Below are 20941 nucleotides of genomic sequence, written 5' to 3' on the forward strand. Positions count from 1 at the left end.
ACCCGTCATAAATCTACAAACATGCGTATTTTGTAATTTTTCTATCTTTTAATTCACTCTGCCCAACGTTTTCTCTTTGTTTTGAAAAGATAATTGTTAATAGTAATTGATAGAGTTAGAAATTAAGTGTTTTTAGAAATGTGGTGTGTGACTAAAGAGTACCTAACGTATATAGTCGTAACAATGAACACGCAAAGAATGAGTAGCCATTTGTAGGAGTATAAAGGAGGATAAAGATAAGGGAACCATAGATTTAATCTTGGTTTGCAAATAGGTAGTATTGTTCTTCAAGATTCAGTAGAATAAATTACTTCACGTTCATCGTTCATTGAAATGTGATTAACTACTTTTAAACATTCTATTGATGAAAAGAGCAAAATTATACTTTTGATAAACCTTAGTAACTTATCATCATAATTATGTTATTAATGTCTAGAAATGCCAGCTGAATTTATTTTACTTATTTAAATATAAAAATTTAAATCTCAGATTGTCGAAAAACAGATACGTTATTTCCAAATGTTTCCCGATGGAAAGATGAAAGCTGTTCAACATGCTTTAAAAACTCTCGCACCCGCAGAGCGGAACTATGGACAATCTGAAAAAAGCACTCGCTTTAGTTTATGCGGTAACAAAGTTCCACAATTTTTTTCTAGGACGTCATTTCACACTGATAATTGACCACAAGCCCGATATTTTTGATTCCAAGAAATTCCTTAAGGCATACATACCAATGCACACAATAAACAGGCTGAAATGCTGGGCACTTATGATCAGAGATCTTGTCTAGACTGATCGACCGAACCAGCAAACGGCACCGCAGCACTCACTCTGAAGAAGACTTATCAAGTATTCTTTCTGATGCAACAAAAAAGGTGCCGGTTCCATTTGCAGCATTTCAGGAATGCACACAGCAAACAGGCTGAAACGCTGGACAATTACGATTAGAGATCTTGTCTAGGTTGATCGATCGAACCAACAAACGGCATCGCAGCACTATTCTGGAGAAGACTTATCAAGTATTCATTCCGATGCCACAAAAAAGGTGCCGGTTCCATTTGTAGTATTTCAGGAAGTAACATCAACAAATGTCACTCTTCATACTATTATCGAGCATATTCGTGCCAGATGGTTCTCCTGCTCCAAGAATCATTCCACTGCAATCCAACCATATTACAACAGACGAGAATCGCCCTGCCTAGTCGACGGTTGTATAATGTTTGGCGACAGAGTCATTATTCCTGAGATGGATTCTGCAACAGTTTCATCTAAGTCATTCCGGAATGGTACGCATGAAGGCAATAGCAAGAAGTTTTGTTTATTGGCTAGTATCGACAGCGACATTGAAAACTACGTCAAACACTACACGCCATATTTATTAGCAGTCAAGACTCCTACAGAGACGAAATTGGAGTCGTGGTCCATTCTTGCCAAACCCTGGTCTCTTCTTAGTTGAAAATGATTTACCCCTTGGTATCTACTACCAGTTGAATAACATTTAAAAAACATAATAGCTAAATGTAAATCTAAAAGAACGATTAGCTGCGTTTGAATTTGTTTCACTGAGGAATCTGCACAATTTTTCGTAAAAGAGATTACTATTTTCGCGTCTTTATTTTCTAACAGTCAATAGGCCACCTGTAAACATCCACATACTTAAGGTGTCATAACATTCAACAAAAGAGAAATGTTTTCTCTATCGTCTGGCCTCATCAATACTAAATTTACAACTTCAATTGCAGTTCCTTTTCAGAGGATCTGTAATAGATACTACGCAAAAACTTTTCATTCAGTGTATAAACTCGATTAAAACAATATTAACTACGCCCTTTCGAACAAAAACTGTTTTGACTCTCCGGTTTTGACAATTTGAACGTCGGTGTTAATTTTTTAAACGCCTACAGAACGGCAACACGATTCCGATGACGTGTTGGGTTGCATAGCCTCTCGTTTGCTACTCATTCTGCAGTCATCATTCATGATTCGGAAAGACAATGTGACGGAACGCTGATTAGGGGCAGCCGTAGTTTGTCTATTTTTCTGTGCATTTTCTTTCTGTTCAGTTTTCTGGTTAAATTCGGTTCTAAGCGTATTATAATTTATTTAGTTTCAACTGAGTTAGTTGCAGCACGTAGGTAAGTAGAAAGCAATTGCATATTCGCTCGATTTGTTTATCTTTGGTGAGTCGGAAAAGATGCAACAAGTAGACCACAAATTGGTGGAAATCGCCATTTTTCATACTTGCGTTCCGATATACGTGTGGCATCCGGGCGTATAATGGGTGTGAGAGTGAGGTATCATCTGAATGTGCAGTGTGTGTATAGAAATAGGGGATTTGCGTCAGATTCATTTCAAATTAGAATATTTTTATTTTGGAAAAGCTTGGGGATAGATCGTTTTCTGGGCGTTTTGATAAACAATTGCAATGGTCGTTTTAAGGAAGGGCGAAACTTACATTCACAGTACGTTAAACAACATTCGGACGAATATTGTGGATTTGATTACCGGATAATTTCCGGACCACACGGGATAAGTCAATAAATTGTTCATAAAACTCCATGACATTTGCAATTGATTTAATTGTAAACGCTAAAAATTGCTAGGTTTTATAGATTTTTCGTGAAGAATATGAATCTGCCGTTTCATTATTTCCAATGGTGCAAAGTTCGGAAAGTAAAATTACAAAAAAAAAAAAACTTTCTCTTCTTTCATGGCTATCGAAAAATATCTTCCTGTTTGTATGAAACGCGAAGGGCAAAACATACACGTATAAAAATAACTTTTAACTTAATTCTAAGTTTTTTTTAAATTTTCTTGCATTAGTTTTTCATTGTATATTTTTAAACACAAAAGGCAATATCACCAAATAGTAAGAGTTTCTTACGATAAGCTGAAATTAAGTATATCATATTCTTCCTTAAATTGGTTCAATGAAACTCAATAGTTGAGTAAATATATTTTACTATTGAGTAGATATAACTTACCGTTCAATATTTTTTTCTCTTGGGCCTTATTGCCCCGTTTACACTTCTGCTGGCTGCCAGCATGCTAGTGTCAGTGTACTGCCCTCTTAGGAAAAAACGTTCAACTGTGGTCCAATGATCCAAAGTATTAGATCAACGAAGGACCACCGTTGAACGTTTTTTTCCTAAGAGGGCAGTACACTGACACCAGCATGCTGGCAGCCAGCAGAAGTGTAAACGGGGCATATGGGAACTACTTAGACCCACTTCCAGGAAATGGAAAATGTCGGATGAATTGACCAAACTTCGTGCACTTCATAGAAAAATTTACGAAAGTCTTATTGCTTTCAATAAATTTGAAAATGTCGAGTATGGTTCATGAATTTGGATGTAGTTCAAGACTTCATTTGCGTATTGTAAAATCATTGTTAGACGCAAATATCTATCGGGCTTGCACCTATTATCTATTCATGATATAAATAAAATATTCTAAATTTTACCATTAATTCACGTTTGAATAACTCAAAACACTCAAGAACTTTTCAGCTTTTAAACCAATTTTTTTCCACAGACCGGAAAAGGATTGAAAATGCCGAAGCAGACACAGACTAGTACGAAAGGTAGTAAATACCGACTTACTGTATCCACTGAACATGAAAATGAGGTGGAGCTCGTCCCAATGGATGACAACACACACGACGTTATCGGCATTGCGGAGGAAAATGCCGAACCAGACCTGGTCAAGACCAAGGACGGACGGTTGATTATAGCGATGAAAGTTGGTCGTGCCTGCAATATCTGCAGGATGGTTTTCCGGACGGCTAGGGTAATTAACTATATTCAGTGCGAATAGCATTACTGTTCAACTTTATCACATTTTAGGGTCTTGCAAGGCACCAATTGGGTTGTACTGACAAAGTAGAAGAGTTCAAGGATGTTTTGGAAAAGGAAAAGGTAGCTGCAAAGGTTGCTCAACCGGGTGAAGAGTTTTTTAAATACTGCAATCCAAATCCTGAGCACCCATGTTACTGCTGCGGAGAAGATCTATCAACAGCACATGTTGGTCATATTAAATGCAAATTTTGCCCAAAGTCTTTTAAAGCCTACGAGTATATGGAGAAACATTTAGCTTCGGTTCATGTAGACAACGACGAGTTTGCATGCACTCATTGCAATGCTAAGTGTTCCTCACGAGATGTCTTCGATGACCATTTACTGACTCATTGTGAAGGAAAACCGTTTTCCTGCTTGAAATGTGGCAAGGATTTTACCCGCAAATACCACCTTGATCGCCACTTGAATCATTCTAGCTGTGGTGACATACCCAAGCAAACTTTGCCGTGCGAAGTGTGTGGTAAGGAATTTACAAGGCTAGATAATCTCCGAGAGCACCTTCGATTTCATATGGGACAAGGATCTCGCAAACGTGATTACCAATGTCCGTACTGTCCAAAATCATTTTATGGATCATCATTGTTGAAGTAAGAATTTGCGTTTAATTGTATACTTGATATTGTGTATTAATTAAATTTGTTTGCCAACAGTATTCACATCCGCACTCACACTGGTGAGAAACCATTCCCTTGTGATCTGTGCTCAAAATCATTCCCGTCCACTGGAGCATTAAGAAAACATCGTAGATCACACACCGGTGAACGACCTTATCGCTGCGACCAGGTAGGTGTTGTTACTATCGAAACATGTGGCTCTTCAAGTTTTTTGTTTTTTTTTTTGTAGTGCTCCGCAACGTTTTCGGCTCGGGAAACTTTAAACAGACATCGTAAAACACATACTGGTATGTATAATGCAGTACATTTGTTTATTAAAAAAATATTCTTCGCTTCTCCGTCAGTTGGAATTTAGACCAGACAACTATTTCTAACTATCTCGTTTAAAACCTACTTTTTAACAGGGATTTCATACAATAGCAAGTTTGATTGCAACCAATTTCTATGATCCAAACATTGGAATATACTTAACAATAATTCCAAACATTTGACTATGCTTTGCAATGATCCTTTTTTGTGCTGTTCTACATCCCCAGAAGGATAGATTCACAATATTTGTAGGCAGAAGTACATTCAACACTAAGCGGAATGGTAAACCAACTCCTAGCCCATTTAAAGCACAAGTAGTAAAGTAAAAATTCTCTGACTGTAGCTCCTTGCCACATTGGGTAAAAGCTTCTAGTTTCGTCCAGCATACATGTATCGGTACATCCACACGCAACTTTTTTGTATGTTATATTTGCATAGATAGACATCTTTCATTAGTTTTGCTCTCAGAAACACATATAGTTGATTCTGACGCTTTCGATCAGTTCAGTGTTCCGGGTTACACTGGTGCTTTTTGTTTGTCCCATTCCAGGCACACGGGTGGAGTTGCAATTTGCGCCACAGAATCAATTAAATTCAGCATTTTTTTTTTGTTTCAATTATAGAGGCTTTAACATCTTAGGTCATTCGCCTCTTCGGACCAGAAAATTTTTCTGACCCTATGTGCGGGGTTGGGAATCGAACCCAGGCGGGCTGCGTGAAAGGCATCGACTATCCCATCACGCTACACCCGTGCCCCCAAATTCAGCATTCAATCAAACGAAGCAGTTGGAAATAATTGGTTTTTGGGTATATCCGTTTAAAGAGGCATGCAGATAGGAGATTATGAAGTTGTTTACCACAGTCCAAGTTCAAGCGACCGCCAGTTTCGGGAAATTCTAGAAAACTGGTGGGAGAATTTCGTCGATTTCGATACACTAAATATTATTACTGGAGATTTTAATATTTAAGATTTGAACCAATTGAAACAGTTAGCAGAATTCTTAAATTTGAAGCAAACTGTGAATGAATTTACAAGAATTTCGAGATACAGTAAAACATTGATAGATCACGTGTATTCCAATTTCGACGGTGTTTATTCAAATGTGGAATCCGATTGCAAGATTTCAGATCATGAAACAATTGCAATTTCCATAACGAGTAGCTCTAGAAATGAGGAAGATGTGGTGAAATTCAAGTGTTGGAAAAACTGTTCAAAGCAAACCCTATCTCGACTTGTATCAAGAAGCTTGGGTTGTACACAGTTGACTGGAAATTTGGATCACAGGGCATCTATTCCTACTGACACATTGAAAAGGTGTACTAATGAATTAGTAACTGAAAAGTATGTTAGTTTGAACAGCTTGAATAGTTGGTAGACACAGCACAAGAGATTCTGTAGAACTAACAATGATAGTCACTGGTATAGATATACACAAGCACGAAATATTTATTCACGGGGCCTGATGAAGACTAGATATAAATACATACAGAGGAGAATCGATCGAAATCAACAAAACAGCAGAGAGTTATGGAAAATTCTCAAACAGATTATCAAGCCTACACATAGTGCAGCGAAAAGCATAACTTTTGGCGGTATAGAAGAACACACAGAACAAATTATATCTGAAAAGTTCATCAGTTATTTCATAAATAGTGTTCAGCAGATCAATCAAAGTATTGAATTGGTAAGTGAACCTGTTGAAATAACACAGCCGATGAATAGCTATTGTAGACTTGATGAATTTCAACCAATCACTTTTGAACAATTGAAAAATATTTGTTTCAATTTGAAAAAATCGACTGGTATTGACAATGTAAACTCAAAAGTGATACAGGATTGCTTTCATGTTATCGGACACGATCTACTGGATTTGGTAAATGAATCGTTGTACACGGGGCACGTGCCAAAAGTGTGGAAAGAATCTCTGGTGGTTCCTATCCCCAAGGTTAATGGAACGGATAAAGCCGAGGAGTACCGTCCCATTAACATGTTGCACACGTTGGAAAAAATTCTGGAACTTGTTAAAGATCAGCTGGTTAACTATTTGAACTCTAACATCTAACGGGATATCGTAAGGGTCACTCTTGTGAAACCGCTTTGAACCTAGTATTGGCAAAATGGAAGGAGAAAATCGAAGCCAAAGAGAGTATTTTTACTGTGTTCTTGGATCTGAAGAGAGCCTTTGAAACAATTTCAAGATCTTTATTGTTACAGAAATTACGGCGTTTTGTCATCGGGGGAATGGCACATGAATGGTTTGAAAACTGTTTATGTGGTAGATCTCAAAAGACTGTTTTTAACGATGTAGTATCTAGTTCCCTTGGTAATTCACTTGGTGTGCCTCAGGGAAGTGTGTTAGGTCCTATTCGATTTATTATGTATATTAATGATATGAAGCGAGTCTTACGTTTCTGTGATATACATTTGTTTGCAGACGATACTGTTCTGTTCATCACGGCTAAAGATTTCAATGAAGCTGTTGCACATTTAAATGAGGATCTAAGTTCGCTGGTTCGATAGTTAAAATTTAATCAACTGAAACTAAACGTCGCGAAAACTAAATATATGATTATTTCTTCTATTAGCACCGGTCATGACCAGGGCCGGTGAAACATGTTAAACCCAGGTGGGTAATTTTTCATACTGCGGAGAGCGACCCACTATTTTGAAGTATTTCTCTATTCTAATGGAAATTATATTCATCCCTATATTTATTACTCTGCACTTTAGTCGTTTTTTTTTTAAATAAAATATTGATTATATAAAACTTTTCATGAAACGCGTAAATTAGATATTTGAAGAGTTTTCGTTACTAAGTTTTAAAACAAAATTTCGCATCTAAGGTTTAACCTGGTTTCAAACTCACTGCCAATATTTGTTTTCAATCCAAAGTACCAACCTTCAAAGAACATTTAACATCAATAGCTACGAACACTGAATTTATCGACATATAAGTGACTTTACTATTTCATTTATAAAAAATGGAAATAACGAATTCCGTGTGTTGCTAAAACATTGCTTCTTAAAGGTAAAAACGCGCAAGCCCAGCTATAGCTTGAGAAGTGTTTTCCCCACTAGGATCCATGAAAAATGAAGGTTTGTGGTATTCTGATTTGGAACGTGGCTAAATGAAGCAGTCAACCGGAAAAAATAAGCAACTTTTGATGAACGTGATGTATGAACGCAAAATCAAATTTATTTGATGCGGATGCGACCAGTTAATGTTGTTTCAAATAAAGAGATGGCTTTTTTGGACAATTGGTTTCTGGTCAAAACATTTCTTTTTCGTAAAAGGGCAACGTTCCGAAGGTTATACCTTCATCTTCAGGGCAACTGTAATTTTACGTATTATTAAGTCACAAAATACAATAATTTTACAAAATGTACTCACAACGACTACAAATATTTTTCGTCAAGTATGGTGTAACATTTATAATAGTTGGTTGAAAACGGCTACTCTACACTAAAACACAAAAACGAGACATAGGGTAAAGTGTTATAATATGCCCCCTATCTGACAGTCACGTACCCAGAGGGGGGCCCATGGGGCTCTGGCCCCTCCCGAAATCAAAAACATATAATTATTTAGAATGTCAATAAAATGGAATGCGTTGGTATGAAACAGTGGACGAAACATGGTGGATCCACATTTTTATCTGGAGTCATACCAGCATTCAGACTGGGAAAGCCATCTGAAAACGTAACAGGTAGCTGGAACAATCATGGCATATGTTTTTAGATGTTCGAGGTATAATTAACATCGACTATCATTGTAAAATCAACAGACACATTGTAGTCCTAATGATAGTTTCTAATACTAAGTAAAAAATTTGCTTGAATTGTTTTCCGTGAAAGGTTGAAGTCAAATCCAGACTATCTTGAACAGGAAAGTACCATCAAAAGTGATTCACCGTTAACCAAGACAATGTTCCGTGCCATAAGTCAATGAAAACAATGAAAAAAATCCTCATCCTCATCCACCTTGTTCACAATTTCCTAGCCCCCAGCGATTGCTTGTCTTTTGCGGATCAAAAAAAAGACACGCCGATTAAAAATATTTGGCACGAATAAAACAGTCATCGCCGCAAAGGAAGCCGATGTTTAGACCAGTAACAAATCATTCTATAAGGATTGTATTGCAAAATGTATAAAGTGCTAGAACGGTTACATGTCATTTGAAGATGATAATGTTGATAATAAAAAATATGCCTGCACACGAAATTATGTTTTTTCTGGTTAGTTCCTGGACTGTTTGAACAATGTGTTAGCAACTTTTACTTCTTTTCTGAACCACACAGAGTTCAAGTTCATTCGATACAGAATCTTGGTTTGTATGAGTGATTTTCTTAAAAGCAAACACACTCATCGAAACGCAGAAATTTAATGGAAACTGTGAACTTGTATGCATTTGTTAGAAGAAACCATGACAAAGATTTTCGTTACTAACTGAAGTTTCGATCACCAATTATCTGAAATATATCAACTCCAATCGAAGTGTAGAAATATTTTTAATGCAGTTCATGTAATAATATGGAAAATTAATTAAAAATGATTGAGATATAGATGTTTAAAACCTGAGCACTGTTTGTACGGTTCTCAGTATTATGAATTCGCACACCGGTATAGAGAACAAAAACCGAAGAACCGCTCCAGTCGATAACCAGGCCGCCGGGTGTTCGTAGGGTAATTACCCACCTTTGAAATTTTCGGGTGGGTAGTGCTACCCACCGTACCCACCTCTTTCACCGGCCCTGGTCATGACGCCAATGTGGAAATTGATGGTGAAACTATTGATCGCGTTAGAGAAATGAAGTATCTTGGAGTCATAATTGATGAAAAGTTAACATTCAAATCTCATATTAATAACGTCATCAAGAAGATTGCCAAAAAGTACGGTATATTGTGTCGTTTGAGAAATGACCTAACGATCCGTAGTAAGATTCTACTATATAAAACAGTCATTTCACCACACATTGACTTTTGCCCATCGATTCTGTTTCTTGCTAATAACACACAAATCTTGAGATTACAGCGACTGCAAAATAAGATCATGCGATTAATTCTAAAATGTAGTGGATATACCTCCTCAGATTTTCTACTGAACGCATTACAATGGCTTTCAGTGAAACAGAGAATTTACTACTTAACCATGGTATTTATTTTCAAGATCTTAAATGGCATGCTGACTCGATATTTGTGTGATCGAATTGAAAGAGGAACTGATTTGCATAGGTACAATACTAGAAACGCATCTGATGCTAGAACACCAAGCTTTTTGTTAGTCAGATCGCAAAACTCATTATTGTACAGGAAAATAAGTTTTTTCAATTCGATGCCAAGAGAAATCAAGCGCGCGACGACATTAGTGGAGTTCAAAAAGTATTTCACACATAAAGTCCGCTTTGTAAGCAAATATTTAGTTAGTTCAAATTTTTTAGATTTTTTACGGATTACGAAGATTGTATTTATATATATATATATATATATATATATATATATATATATATATATATATATATATATATATATATATATATATATATATATATATATATATATATATATATATATATATATATATGTGTATATATTATTGTGAGACGTATTAAGTTACTGTGTTCGGTATGATGATGATGGATTTTTAGTTTGTTTGAGAGTTAAAAATAATGAGCAGTCTACAAACGTTTGAGCCTCGCGCGCAAAGCAGGTAGTGACTATTTGTAAAGCGAACAGAACTGGCCGAAGAGCCTTAGCATTCGGTGTGTTAAGTTTGCTCTTGACCTTGATCGCAAGTTTTGATTAATAAACTAAGGAATAGATTCGGGAAACTAATTGGGATCGACAGTTGTTGATGGAATTGGGCTTGGCTCTGCTCATCCGCAGTCTCGTTACTCCATCGTAGCTGATGTGTGTAGCGAAGAACTGGTCCGGCGGGAAGGGCCAGGTGAATTACTGTCTGATACTGGTAAAGATATCGGGTTCGATTCCTGATGTGATCAAGGATCTTCCCGGGTTGGAAATTTTCTTGATTAACCCTGGAATATTTGAATGTTATTCGTTGTCGTTCTTTTGAAGAAGAATCTATACCTGCTAGATTAATCAGATCTTTTTCTTTTGTTTACTTGTTAAGATATGTGCAAAAATATTAATTATCATTTAGATAACTCGTTCTGCTCACACCTTTGTAGGGGTATGAGGTGGGACCATCATCATCATCATCATATACTGTCATAAAGCTTCCATTTATTACCCTCAAATTGTTCCTATGAGCTTCGCACACGGTAAATTTGACATCTTCAAAGACGCTCAATTTCGACTTACCTTCTCTTCATTTCCGTATATTACTTCCACCACTAAGCAACCACCTTCCGCTTGCAGGTGAAAAACCTCACCAATGTACAGTTTGTGGCAAACGATTTATCCAAGCAACGCAACTTCGTTCCCATATGTTCAACCACACTGGAGAAAATGGGTTCAAATGCGATCAATGTTCAAGCGAGTTCAATCGCAAGGCTCGATTGGACGAACATATCCGTTTCGTTCACAAGAAGGAAAAACAGCAGAAATGTGAGACTTGTGGAAAAGAATTTATGAGAAAAGAAGATCTTAACCGCCACATGGACTCGCACAGCTCAGTTAAAAGTAAGTTGAGAAGAGAATCATCTGATGAAAATTTCCCATCAACATAACCTAATTCGTTGCAGACTTCAGTTGTCCTCAATGTCAGAAATGCTTCGTATCTAAAGCTTCTATGAGACTTCATCAAAAGACACACATCGTCGAGGAGCCATCCATTTGTACAATTTGTGATCGTCAGTTCATTCGCCAAGATTGTTTGACCCGACACATGCGAGCAAAACATCGGTGAGTAGTTACTGTGGGTTCAGTGTATTCTATTGATAATAATCGGCAAATACTTCTAGATCAAACGTTGCGGTTCCGTCAAATAGTGACAACATTTACGAGATTCCCGAAGAATCAGTACTTATGGATGTTGGTGATCCACAGGAAATGGAAAAAGATCATCAAGTATTAGAGATTGACGGAGAAGTGTTCCAAATTACACCCGTTGAAAATATTCAAATTGTTCAAATCAGCTCGCAAGTAAACGTGAAAGATGAGCAAAGTAAAGAAATTCAGGTGGTAGAAGAAGTGGAATTCAACCCACCTTCTCCGTTAAAAACGCCCCCTGCTCCACTACCTGTTAGACAGAGAAAAGATAACAAACCGGAATTAAAACAAAAACGCGTAATGAAAGTAACTGAAACCCAAGAGTTGTTAGTGATTCCCATTTCAGAGGAAGTGGTCCAGCCGAAGCCTGTCACGCCTAAGAAAAAAGTTACCAAAGAACGGAAGAGGAGTAAACGAACCTCTGAGATTAGCGAATTCTCAACTGCCAAGATCAAGATCGAAGACCAAGACGATTGTACTCCTATCTTCCTTAGTGATGCTGTTTTGAAAACTAAAATCTCTGAACTGCTATGTTTATTGATTGGCGAAGAAACGCTGGTAGAATTTGGTTGGCCAACGGCTCCAGTCGAGGAGGTACTAAGTAATGTTATTCAGCGTTGCGGGCACAAACCGGCAAGCGATGAGGATTCCGGTGATTGCACCACCCACATGCGAGAGAATACGAAAATTCTTTTCGCACTTACGATGGACGACGACAATATCAAATCTTTACTGAACAATCACACGGTTGACGAGGTAATCGTTGATGTGCTTAGGAACAAGTAAAAGTTAGAGGATTAACGCTGTAAGGTTGTTTAAGCCACAAGTGCAATTATTGAATCGACTTCCAAAAGTGGCCTAAGCATATATTATACATGTTACAATAATTTTACATTTTATTGAAATCAGTTACGCATTGGTGGATTAATTGAACATTTCTAATACCTATAAAAATGGAGAACTAATTGCAAATATCTTTGATATATCATATAATATACGTTATGAAAACTTGTATACTTGTGTCTTTTTGATTTCAGTAGTGTCGTTGTGTTCCTCAATTTCATTATGATTGCTAGCTAAGGTTGAAACTTTAGACGTGAATGCGTCTCAATTTACGCTTTTTCGAAATTTAATACAAAGGAGATTAACAGGATATTGCTTTGTGTTCGTCATTCCACAGCAAGAGAACCAGTTGATTGTTCTTTTCAGCAATATTCGATAACAGTAGCTTCGTATTCATTATTCAGAGTCAGTAATTGTACCCACAAACAACGGATCAGTCTGAGAATAAGGAGTGTATCGTAAAAAAGCTATCCACATACATTTGTGTTGTATGCATGTATTTGTTATGGTTTTTTATGCTCAGATCACAGCATGCTGTGCGTTTGGCTGTCAGCTTTCGTTTCTTTACTTATTTGTGCGGTTGAAATTCTGCGTTTTCAAAATGTCGCGTATTGAAAGAAAGTGAAAATTAAGGTTCTGAACACATGGCTTAGTAAGAAGGGTATTACTATGCGAAAATTAGCGAAGCGGTTTGGAATTCATCATATCAGTGTTAATACCATCATTAATGAGTTTGGGGAACACAACCAGGAAGACGCAGAAAACCCGGTTCTTCCAACCCGAAACTGGACCAGAAAGTGGTATCTCTAATCATGAAGAACAAATCAATGTCAATATGTGATTTGGACAAAATAGCAGGAACGAGTGTCGGAATGATCCAGCGTATCATGAGGCGAAATCACCTGAAGACCTACAAGAAGCAGAAAATCTCGAAACAAAGTGTAGAATAGAAGAAGCGAGAAGCAACAAGGGCCCGGAAATTGTATTCGCGTTTTTGGCAGTGTCCGGAGGCATGCGTTTTGATGGCCGATGATACTTATGTAAACGAGGACTCAAAAATCCTTCCAGGTCCACAATACTTTACTGTCGTCGTTGGGAAGGATGTGAGCGATGCGGACAAGTCGATTCAAATGGAGAAATTCGGTCGAAAGGTACTGGTATAGCAAGCAATATGTTCCTGTGGTTTGAAGTCAACCTTTTTTACACTACCGGAACTATAAATGCCGAAATCTATCGATCTGAGTGTCTCCAGAAGAGATTGCTACCTTTATATAAGAAGCATAGTACACCTCCACTGTTTTGGCCGGATTTAGCATCGGCTCACTATGCCAAAACCACTCTCAATTGGCTTGCGGAAAAGCTTATAAATTTCGTTGAGACAAATATCAATCCACCAAATTACCCTCGGTTTTGACCCATCGAACGTTACTGTGTAATCGTGAAGAGGGTCTTCAAGAAGACTGGTAAGGCAGCTGGGAACATCAGGAGTTCACAAAAAAATTTGGGCTCAAGTGTCCAAAAAAAGCGATGCAACACTTGTCCGAAACTTGATAAAGAGCGTTCGATCGAAAGTTCGAAAATTCGTGAAGGAATGACATAAATTTCATCCGGTTTTCATTATGTTCAAGTCTAACCTCGTACAATAAAGGATCAATTTTTAGTTTGAATAAAATATCGTTTTTTATCATAATTTGAAAAATTTGTGGAGCTTATTTTCGATACACTTCTTAGGTAACAGCAACAGCAGTCAACGGCATTCGTTGAAAATCGAATTCAAATCATCATTCTTATGCTTAAACGCTTACATAGGTTCTTTTCAGTTTTGGCATACACCAAATTGATCCATAAAGTATTCGGCCTTGTTATATCCGCATGCTCTAGCCTGATGGTTGAATCAACCCATTAAGTTCAGCAGGATGTCATCAGTCTTTTCCTACTTAAGACATTTTTTCTCATTATTTTTCTGTCCTTTCGATTTCCCAAGATTTAGTTTCGCAATATCTCGATTGGATGAAGTTCTGGGGTGTTCGGAGGATTGCCATACTTTTGTACAACATTATTGTTATTTTCTGCATGACAAGACGTCAAGGTTTTTCCTTGAAAAACCGTTGTAAAACTTACGACTAAAAAGCTACTTGACGTCTGTTTTGATATTTGTGAACATTTTTTCGTGCTGCTTACGCGCTCTTGTATTTGAACTGGTTCCCTGTTTCTCGTTTCTGTTTTGAAACGACCTATATTCTACCGATTTTTTTTTTTAACTTTTCGAGCGAAGTACTACGACGTCATGACCTTTTGAGTTTAATATCGGGCAGAATGGATAAAATTTTTTTTTAATCAGCCTAAGCACTGCATTCCGCTGGGATATGAAGTTGTCATGCGGTATGCCGCTAAATCTCGGTTTCCTATCGACAGTCAACCGATTTCGGAAGCGTTTCAAAACACTACATATTGTCGAAATATGGACTTCGATATGTCATGATGCGATGTATATTTAGAACGTTTGTGCAAAAAAAATGTACGCACTTGTTCTTTCGACTCCATTTTATAAACAATGCTTTTGTGTAAGCAAATCGAATGTCAAAACGTTCTCACTCAATGATGGTGTTAGTTACATCTTCGTATTAGATCACATTACGTGTGTGTAGCGGATTATGTAGAACTGCTGAGAGGTGCGTGGCAGTAACAAAAGCCCTTCATGGATATTTTTTTCATAAAAATTTGCTAGTAAATTCATCCAAATATTATAACTACACTCTTAGAAAAAATGAGATTCACGCTGAATGTGAGCGGTCTTAAAGTTCCGTTATGGAAAAAGTTAGAGTGACTATAATCAGAGTGGCGACAGCTGTTCGTTTGGAATGACAGCTCCCAGTTCCAAACGAGCAAACGACCTGTCAATTCAATGTAAAGCTAATGGAATGTTTTGAATTGTTGCCAAACTTACGGATGAGATGTCGTCACTCTGGTTATAGGCACTCTAGAAAAAGTCTTGCTCTTACCAGAGATGCCAGGTAATAATTTCAAATATTTGCAGCCAGGGTCTGTAAATCTGAAAAAAATTTGCAGTCAGCAAGTATGTCTTTTGCTGGCAGCAATTTCTCTATAAAGTATGACACGCAAAACTGACTTGGCGAGCAAAAAAAAAAAAGGTCGCAGCAATTTCAAAAGTCTGTAAATATAGGCGAAAGTCGGTGAGAATTTCAAGTCTGCGAGAATTTCAAAAGTCTGCACAACAAAAATTGTCTGCTGCACTATACCCCAAATCTGCAGATTTACAGACAAATCAGCAGACCTGGCATCTCTGGCTCTTACCGTGTTTCCTACACGGAACCGCAAATCAACCTAATTTTAAGTACATTCCACCCAATTTGGGGGTTTCGTTCAATAAACTAATTTTAGGTAAAGTGGCTCTAGGTAGTTTTCGTAAGACACGTGCAAAAAAATACTTAAAGATGGGTTATATTTACTCTACAGTTGAGTCGTATTGACTCAATTTCAAGTTAATACGGTTTACTTAATTTTAGCTTATTGAACGAAACTCTCGCTGTTGGGTGGTTTTGCTCTTTGTATTTTGACAACAATTGAAGGAGCGAATGAAAGGAAGTACTCAAAATTAAGTAAAAAGAAGTCAAATAATAGGTAGTTTTTATTTTCCGTGTAGTCGCGCGATCCCAATAGTGTCAGTCGCAGGGATGCCAGGTCATTTTTTCAAAAATCTGTGGTCAAACCCAAAACCTCACTACCAACACGCTCTGTACCTTTTTCCTCAACCGCTCTGTAGTTTTTGGTGCTAAACTGTGCTCGATTTCCAAAATCTGTGATTTATTCAAGAATCTGTGAAAATCTATGATCATTTTCAGAAATCTGTGTAAATCTGTTTCAGTTTTAAAATCTGTGCAGAAAATTCAAAATCTGTGAAACACAAGATTAATCTGTGAACCTGACATCCCTGGTCAGTCGTTTGCTTAAGCAGTGTCGTACACATTTATGTAGCGTTTACACTTCTGCTGGCTGCCAGCATGCTGGTGTCAGTGTACTGCCCTCTTAGGAAAAAAACGTTCAACGGTGGTCCTTCGTTGGTCCAATACGTTCAATCATTGGATCACCGTTTAACGTTTTTTCCTAAGAGGGCATACACTGACACCAGCATGCTGGCAGCCAGCAGAAGTGTAAACGGGGCATTAGGCTGTGAACCATCTCGCGGTTAATTTTAACTTTTGGTTGAAATCTGACGCTTGATGGTTATTTTGTGTCGAGTAGATAAATTTAACTAAAACTGCGGCCCATTTCAAAGTTTTACGGATGGAAAGTTATTTGGGTCACTAGAAATAATTTTTACTAAAGAATTAATATTAGAATTTTCATTGCAAGATTTTTTTCAGTGTCGGAAAATAACCACACTGAGCAAAATACCATAGTAACCGTAGCCTGTTTTCCATTGTCATTTCAACTATACGCTTAAATAGTAGCAACAATCATGATATATGACTATTCACCATCTGTATTGTATAAATTACTAGACAACAAAGACTACGACTTGACTAAACTATTTGTATTTATGACTTTTCTGGCATGGTCATCCTGACAATGGTAGTCATCTCAAATATAAGAACAAATAGTTAAAATCACAATTTCTAGTGAGGTGAAATTGCTCTCGAGCCTTGATATATATGAGGAGCTGAATAGTTATCGCTACCATGTAAATATGTACACAGTATAATAATGTTACCATAAATAGATACATGGTTTAAATGAAATGTGGAAGTTTGAAAACACTATTCATGTAGTCCATATCAACAGAATTTATGTAGTAAGCACATTTTCGTATAGTGTTTTTTAACCGACTATGTTTTTCATTTGTGCTGACTATACAAATTGTCAATAAACGGATATACTTTGTTATTGTCACATAAAGTTACAATACAGCAGACAATTTCGTAACACATCAGTGAATGATTTGAAAAAAATGTATATTGTGACTTATATTGTGCAATTTGGAAGGTCTTGCAGGTGAGTAAATTTTGTAGCCTTACTAGTTTCCGTCGTTGAAATTAAATTTTTCAACAATTTTGCCGGCAATGGCTGTTTTCTAGTGAAATCGACGTCCTGCACACTTAAAACCATTTCTTGAGCTCGGCATAATAAAATGCCGAAACTGATCAGCAACACCTAAATTTGCTGATTGCTCAGTAATCAATACGCATGTTTCTGAACTTCGTTAAATGCATTCACTGATATTTCGGTAAATCAAATGAAATGAATTTATCAGTAAACAACAGATATGCCGATATCAGCAAAGACGTTTGCCGAGATTTCGGAATATGCGCTAGCTGTTGCCGAGATTCAGCACGACAGCTGTCATTTATTGCCGCGTTACATTTTCGCTTCGCATTGCGCGATTATTTTCTGATGAAATTCTCGAGTGAAAAAATGGATAATCTGGAACGTGGAACCACTTGCAAGTAAAAATATTGAATAAATATAGTGACATGTTTCGCTTTATAAAAAGCGACTTTATCAGAGCACATTATAAGGGAAAAACACCCAACACGGGGCTCAAAGAGTCCTCGAGACAAAACTTTGTGGGGATATGCGAAAAAATAACTCAATGCATGGACAAATTCAATAGATCAAAGTAAGTTTATTTTTTGAACAATACCGTATATGCATCATTAAATATTGAACATTTTTGTATATTTATTTTTATTTTCATATTTCCAGCTCGACTCAAGGTGGCCGCACCCAGAAACGCCGCTTTTTATTATGCTACATGTTTTAAGGTAGAGGCTTTAAGCACTACTAGCGAAAAATTTGTAAGCCTCCTTTAAGTGTTAATAAAATGAATTTTTGATCCTGAATGGTGTGTTTATAATGTTGAGAAATTACAAACAAACAAAATTGACTAGATTTTTAATTACTAATGATTCGGTAATTTGTTTTTTCATTTTTTCGTTTTATTGGATTGCCGAATATTCAGCGAACGTTTCACTGAGCAAACAGTAAATCTTATGCTGACGATTTCGGCAATATTTGACGTTTGTTCAATTTGAGGGTGCCGAGACGCTCAGTTATTTTATTTTTGCCGAGATGATTGCTGATTACTCGGCTGTGCGAATCTCGGCATTTTTTTGCCGAGACTCAGCTAAAATATTTAAGTGTGTGTATAATTTTTATTATTCGTTATCGGTCGCTGTAGAAACAACATCAAGCGATTGATTAAAAACGACGAACATCATCCGATTCCCGGATTCAAATCGCTCGAATCCGACGAAAAAAATAACAATATATGGCAGGTGGGTATTGAGGTTTGTTTCTGGACTTCCATTTCCATTGGATTTCTTCCATTTCTTCTTCAGGAAAAACTTCACCGAACAGAGCCTGGGATCAACAGTTGCAACCAAGCAATGCTGCTCCGTGTCTACGTTGATAATCAATATTTCACCAGGCACATCATCATAATAAAATTGTAATAATTGCAAAAATAAAATAGAATTCAATGAAACTATTTTGATGTTCTTGTTCTAGAATTCAAATTCATAAAACTTTTTAACATTAGCTCATGTTTTGCTGATCTTCAGCATTGTTGAATCAACCACTGCCTTCAGTTTCGAAATAACTAGAAGTGAAATGTCAAAAATACCATGGCTCTGGTTATAGCGAAAACCACAATGTAAATAAAGATTCGGTCATGGTTAGCCTAACCATCTCAATCGTATTAGTTATTCATACAATATACTGTTCAATATTACTATTCTAGAGCCGATACCATTTATAGTAAACATGAACTTGACTATTGTTGAAATCATCTGATTTAATAGTCGGCTGAAAACTACTATACTCGCATGGTCACGTTGGCCCTCTATATAGTAACTGTTACCATAATATTTTTCTGAGTGCATCGATCTGTACACTGAAAATAATTTGCACGCTAGCATCATGTGCAAAGCATTCGATCTATCACTGCTTATAGAACACATGAAATTCATGAAAATAAACACTTAACTCATAAAATGAGTGTAAAAACTGTTGATATTTAGTGGAAAGCATGCTACGTTTATATGAAATGCACTTAAAAACGATCAGATATATCGTTACCTCTAGATTCTATATGCATTTCATGTGAATGTCACATAGTTTTCCACATAGATTTCATTTGAAACAGAGTTGACCGATTCAAGTGTTTTGCACATACATTTGTGCTGTACTCATTCCCACTAGAAAATGAAGTGATTAACACATGTAGTTCGATCCAATAGCAAAACACATTACATCCAAAGAAGAAATACATCGAAACTAAGTGAGTTTTCGAGAAAAATCAATCTACGGAAATGGCACTACTAACTTCTGGCATCTCTGTTCACAGCCTAAATGTACGACACTCACTCAAATCTCATCGCAATACTCGCCAATAATTGGCGATAATTACCGTGTAGCACACGAAAGCGGTTTGCTAGTAAGAAAAAACGATGGCCTATTCATCGTCTATCTGGGGTGATTCCCAAAATGACCCCCACTGCCACCCTGTGGGCGCTAGTTTTATTTTAAGTGGACAGTAATCTCTAAGTGCCCTCTTAGAAAAAAACGTTCAACGGTGGTCCTTCGTTGGTCCAATACGTTGGATCATTGCTCCAATGAACGTCCAATCAGTCGTTCAACGGGAGGCCAACACGAGACCTTCCTTTGCCGATTTTAAAACAGACCATTGAACCGAATGCCATTTTTGTCGTGAATACGACTTACTTTACTATGGGGTGCCTTTTCAAAATTTACGATAAGTTTTTGATCGTGAATATCTCTTGTTGTATCTAACGAATCAAGATAATTTTTGCTACATGCCATCGGGAATATGATCACAATTTTATGATAAAATTTTCAGTTGTGTGACATAATCTCAAATAATTCAAAATCAAACTTTTCTGAAATGTTTGGTATAAACGAGTATCAAAGAGGATAATTCATAAGGCGCGTTTGTCTTTCTCGTATTTTTAAAGCTCATAGCTCAGTGATCTGTGAAGGGATTTCTATAATCTTACTACCAATAGAATCGAGATTTTTCAACTTAGACGTGTATAGCAAAAGCATTGAAGTATTTCAATAGTACACTATTGAAAAACCTGTCTCATTTGACCCATGTCAACACCAGCCAATCCAGAACGCGTTCTTAGGAAGAAAACAAAATATCTGCTGCTGTACAACAAATCGTTTGAGGGAAATGTTCCGAAAAGTGGTGAATATCGTAGTGAGTTTCTCAATTTGGTCCTTCTGAATGCTAGAGACGAATCCCTACAAACGAAATCACGTAAAAGAAAGCTCCTAACAAAAATTGAATCAGTTTGGATTCTATCGCCAATGCGAGCAGATGT

General features: G+C 36.9%; 1 protein-coding gene across 1 annotated transcript; it reads left to right on the forward strand.

Moving 5' to 3' along the window:
• Window positions 1–1962: 1962 nt before the first annotated feature.
• Window positions 1963–12746, forward strand: LOC131440383 (protein suppressor of hairy wing). The gene is made up of 8 exons (XM_058611640.1): window positions 1963–2135; window positions 3535–3789; window positions 3846–4444; window positions 4508–4640; window positions 4701–4758; window positions 11160–11423; window positions 11486–11645; window positions 11705–12746. The coding sequence occupies exons 2-8, from the start codon at window positions 3553–3555 to the stop codon at window positions 12516–12518; spliced, it is 2265 nt and encodes a 754-aa protein (XP_058467623.1). The 5' UTR covers window positions 1963–2135; window positions 3535–3552; the 3' UTR covers window positions 12519–12746.
• The last annotated feature ends 8195 nt before the right edge of the window (window positions 12747–20941 follow it).

This window comes from Malaya genurostris, chromosome 1, assembly GCF_030247185.1.
Source record: "Malaya genurostris strain Urasoe2022 chromosome 1, Malgen_1.1, whole genome shotgun sequence".
In the NCBI taxonomy this organism is placed as follows: domain Eukaryota; kingdom Metazoa; phylum Arthropoda; class Insecta; order Diptera; family Culicidae; genus Malaya; species Malaya genurostris.